This window comes from Carassius auratus, unplaced genomic scaffold (genome assembly GCF_003368295.1).
Source record: "Carassius auratus strain Wakin unplaced genomic scaffold, ASM336829v1 scaf_tig00012924, whole genome shotgun sequence".
Taxonomy (NCBI): Eukaryota; Metazoa; Chordata; class Actinopteri; order Cypriniformes; family Cyprinidae; genus Carassius; species Carassius auratus.
The window spans coordinates 43,229-45,000 of NW_020524346.1; the positions used below are offsets into that span (position 1 = coordinate 43,229).

Sequence of the window (1,772 nt, forward strand, 5' to 3'; positions counted from 1 at the left end):
CAAGGTTCATTTAAACCTGTTGAGTCAAATGAGTGACATACAGAGGGCGTGGTTTACACCGCCTGACACACCCAACTTCACAACAAACCCCCGTTGTATTTTTAATCACGGCTAATTTTAGAGAGTATGATATGATCAGGGATTTGTATGGTTATATGATGGGTTATATGATGGGCTTTCCTTGATGTATTCATTTATTTTTATAGAAAGGGAACCCGTTTCGAGCTCAAAATCTTTAATGAAGTATTTTTTATTTATTATATTTATATATTTTATATTCATATGCCTGTATTGTTTTAAAGTTTGTCACAGCTGTTTGCTAAAATAATATAAGTTCCATTAAAACAACAGTTTAAAATACATACATAAACCTACATATCATTCATAAAAAATACTTTCCTGAAATACGGTTTTAAAATGAATACATTACAAAATATTTTTATATATTGATTACTGTTTCCAATTTCAATTTCAAAAGCTTTATTATCCCAAAATGAGGTAGAAAATTGTCCTTAGACAAAAGGCTCAACACAAACAATACAAATAATCATGACAACAACACTTTATATTGCATACATCACTTCACAACTATAATAATACATAATAATAAATACAAGTTGCATATAATAATGTAATTTATAAATAACTACCTTAATTTAAAGTTAAATGGCAAAAGTTACATTTCGATAAAGGGTTTGATTAGTAGACGTCTATCGCCCTCATGCGGTCAAAGTGACTAAATGCTGCATTAGATCCAGAAGTTTCATCACACTTGTGTTACAACAGTAAAATGTAAATATTTGTACAGTGTATAGCTTTATTTGATTTAAATTTATACTTAGTATGCCAACAATTTATGTACAATTTTTGATTAACTAAATTAAATCTGTTTTGTTTGGTAGTGAAATTATGCTTCTCTAATTGAGCGACCTGCTCTTTTTGTCACGTAGCGGCCAGTGAACAGTGGGAACAGTTGCAAGGATATTTCACAGCCTCCACTGATCATGGCATGAACAAATCAGCGTGAAATCAAGAAAGGCTTTCACTTGTGCTTCTGTGTTTGGCGGTCAGCACGCGCGCATACGAGGGAGGGGCGGTGCAGTGACGAATCTCCGCAGTCAGCTGCTGTGAGCGCGCAGCACCACTCTGCCACAGACAGCAAAAGGAGGAGAGGGAGGAGAAGATACAGCACACGGGCGAACACTCAGGAGCATCATGGCACCAATTGGATTAAAGGCGGTCGTTGGCGAAAGTAAGACCATAATGTTAACCCTCGGCTACTGAGGTTTAATATTCATATGTAGGTGCTATTTTATGGTACATTCCCGTTACATGTGTCATTAGTGTTCATCCTGGTTGTTTCCCTGCCATTGCGCTGAACGGGGAGGACATACTCTCGGGATGTTGCGGATGCGCATTGTGCTTCATGACACGAATAGGTGGTATTCTCATTGTATGTTGTTTAAATTATTAATAGGTGGCACGAGAACTAGACTAACACCAAAAAACGCTTGATGCACTGAGGTAAAGCTGGTCCATCACAGGAACGCCCTTATTCTGCACGGACGTTTGAGGAATTACGCAGGGCTTTTTCGACAGACTTCTGCGATTTTATATTACTCTGCTCGGTTTGTTATTTATATGCGTGATGAAAACAGAATTGGAGGGACGTTTGCATAACTCTTCCTTCTAGTTCTAGAGATGAGCTTAATAAATGCGTTTTGGCAAAGCCTCACCCCTGTGATTGATCACCAGAGTATAATATTCAATAG

The 1,772-nt window shown here is 37.1% G+C and overlaps 1 protein-coding gene across 3 annotated transcripts in view; it reads left to right on the forward strand.

Moving 5' to 3' along the window:
- The first annotated feature begins 1,118 nt into the window (after nt 1–1,118).
- Nucleotides 1,119–1,772, forward strand: part of LOC113073820 (syntaxin-binding protein 1) — a 25,785-nt gene continuing 25,131 nt past the window's right edge. For all 3 annotated transcript variants that reach the window (XR_003280547.1, XM_026246571.1, XM_026246569.1), the window contains exon 1: nt 1,119–1,252. Coding sequence is in view for 2 of the 3 variants with exons in the window: in XM_026246571.1 (XP_026102356.1) it covers nt 1,216–1,252 (37 nt within the window). In the remaining variant the exon portion in view is untranslated. The remainder of the gene's footprint in view (nt 1,253–1,772) is intronic.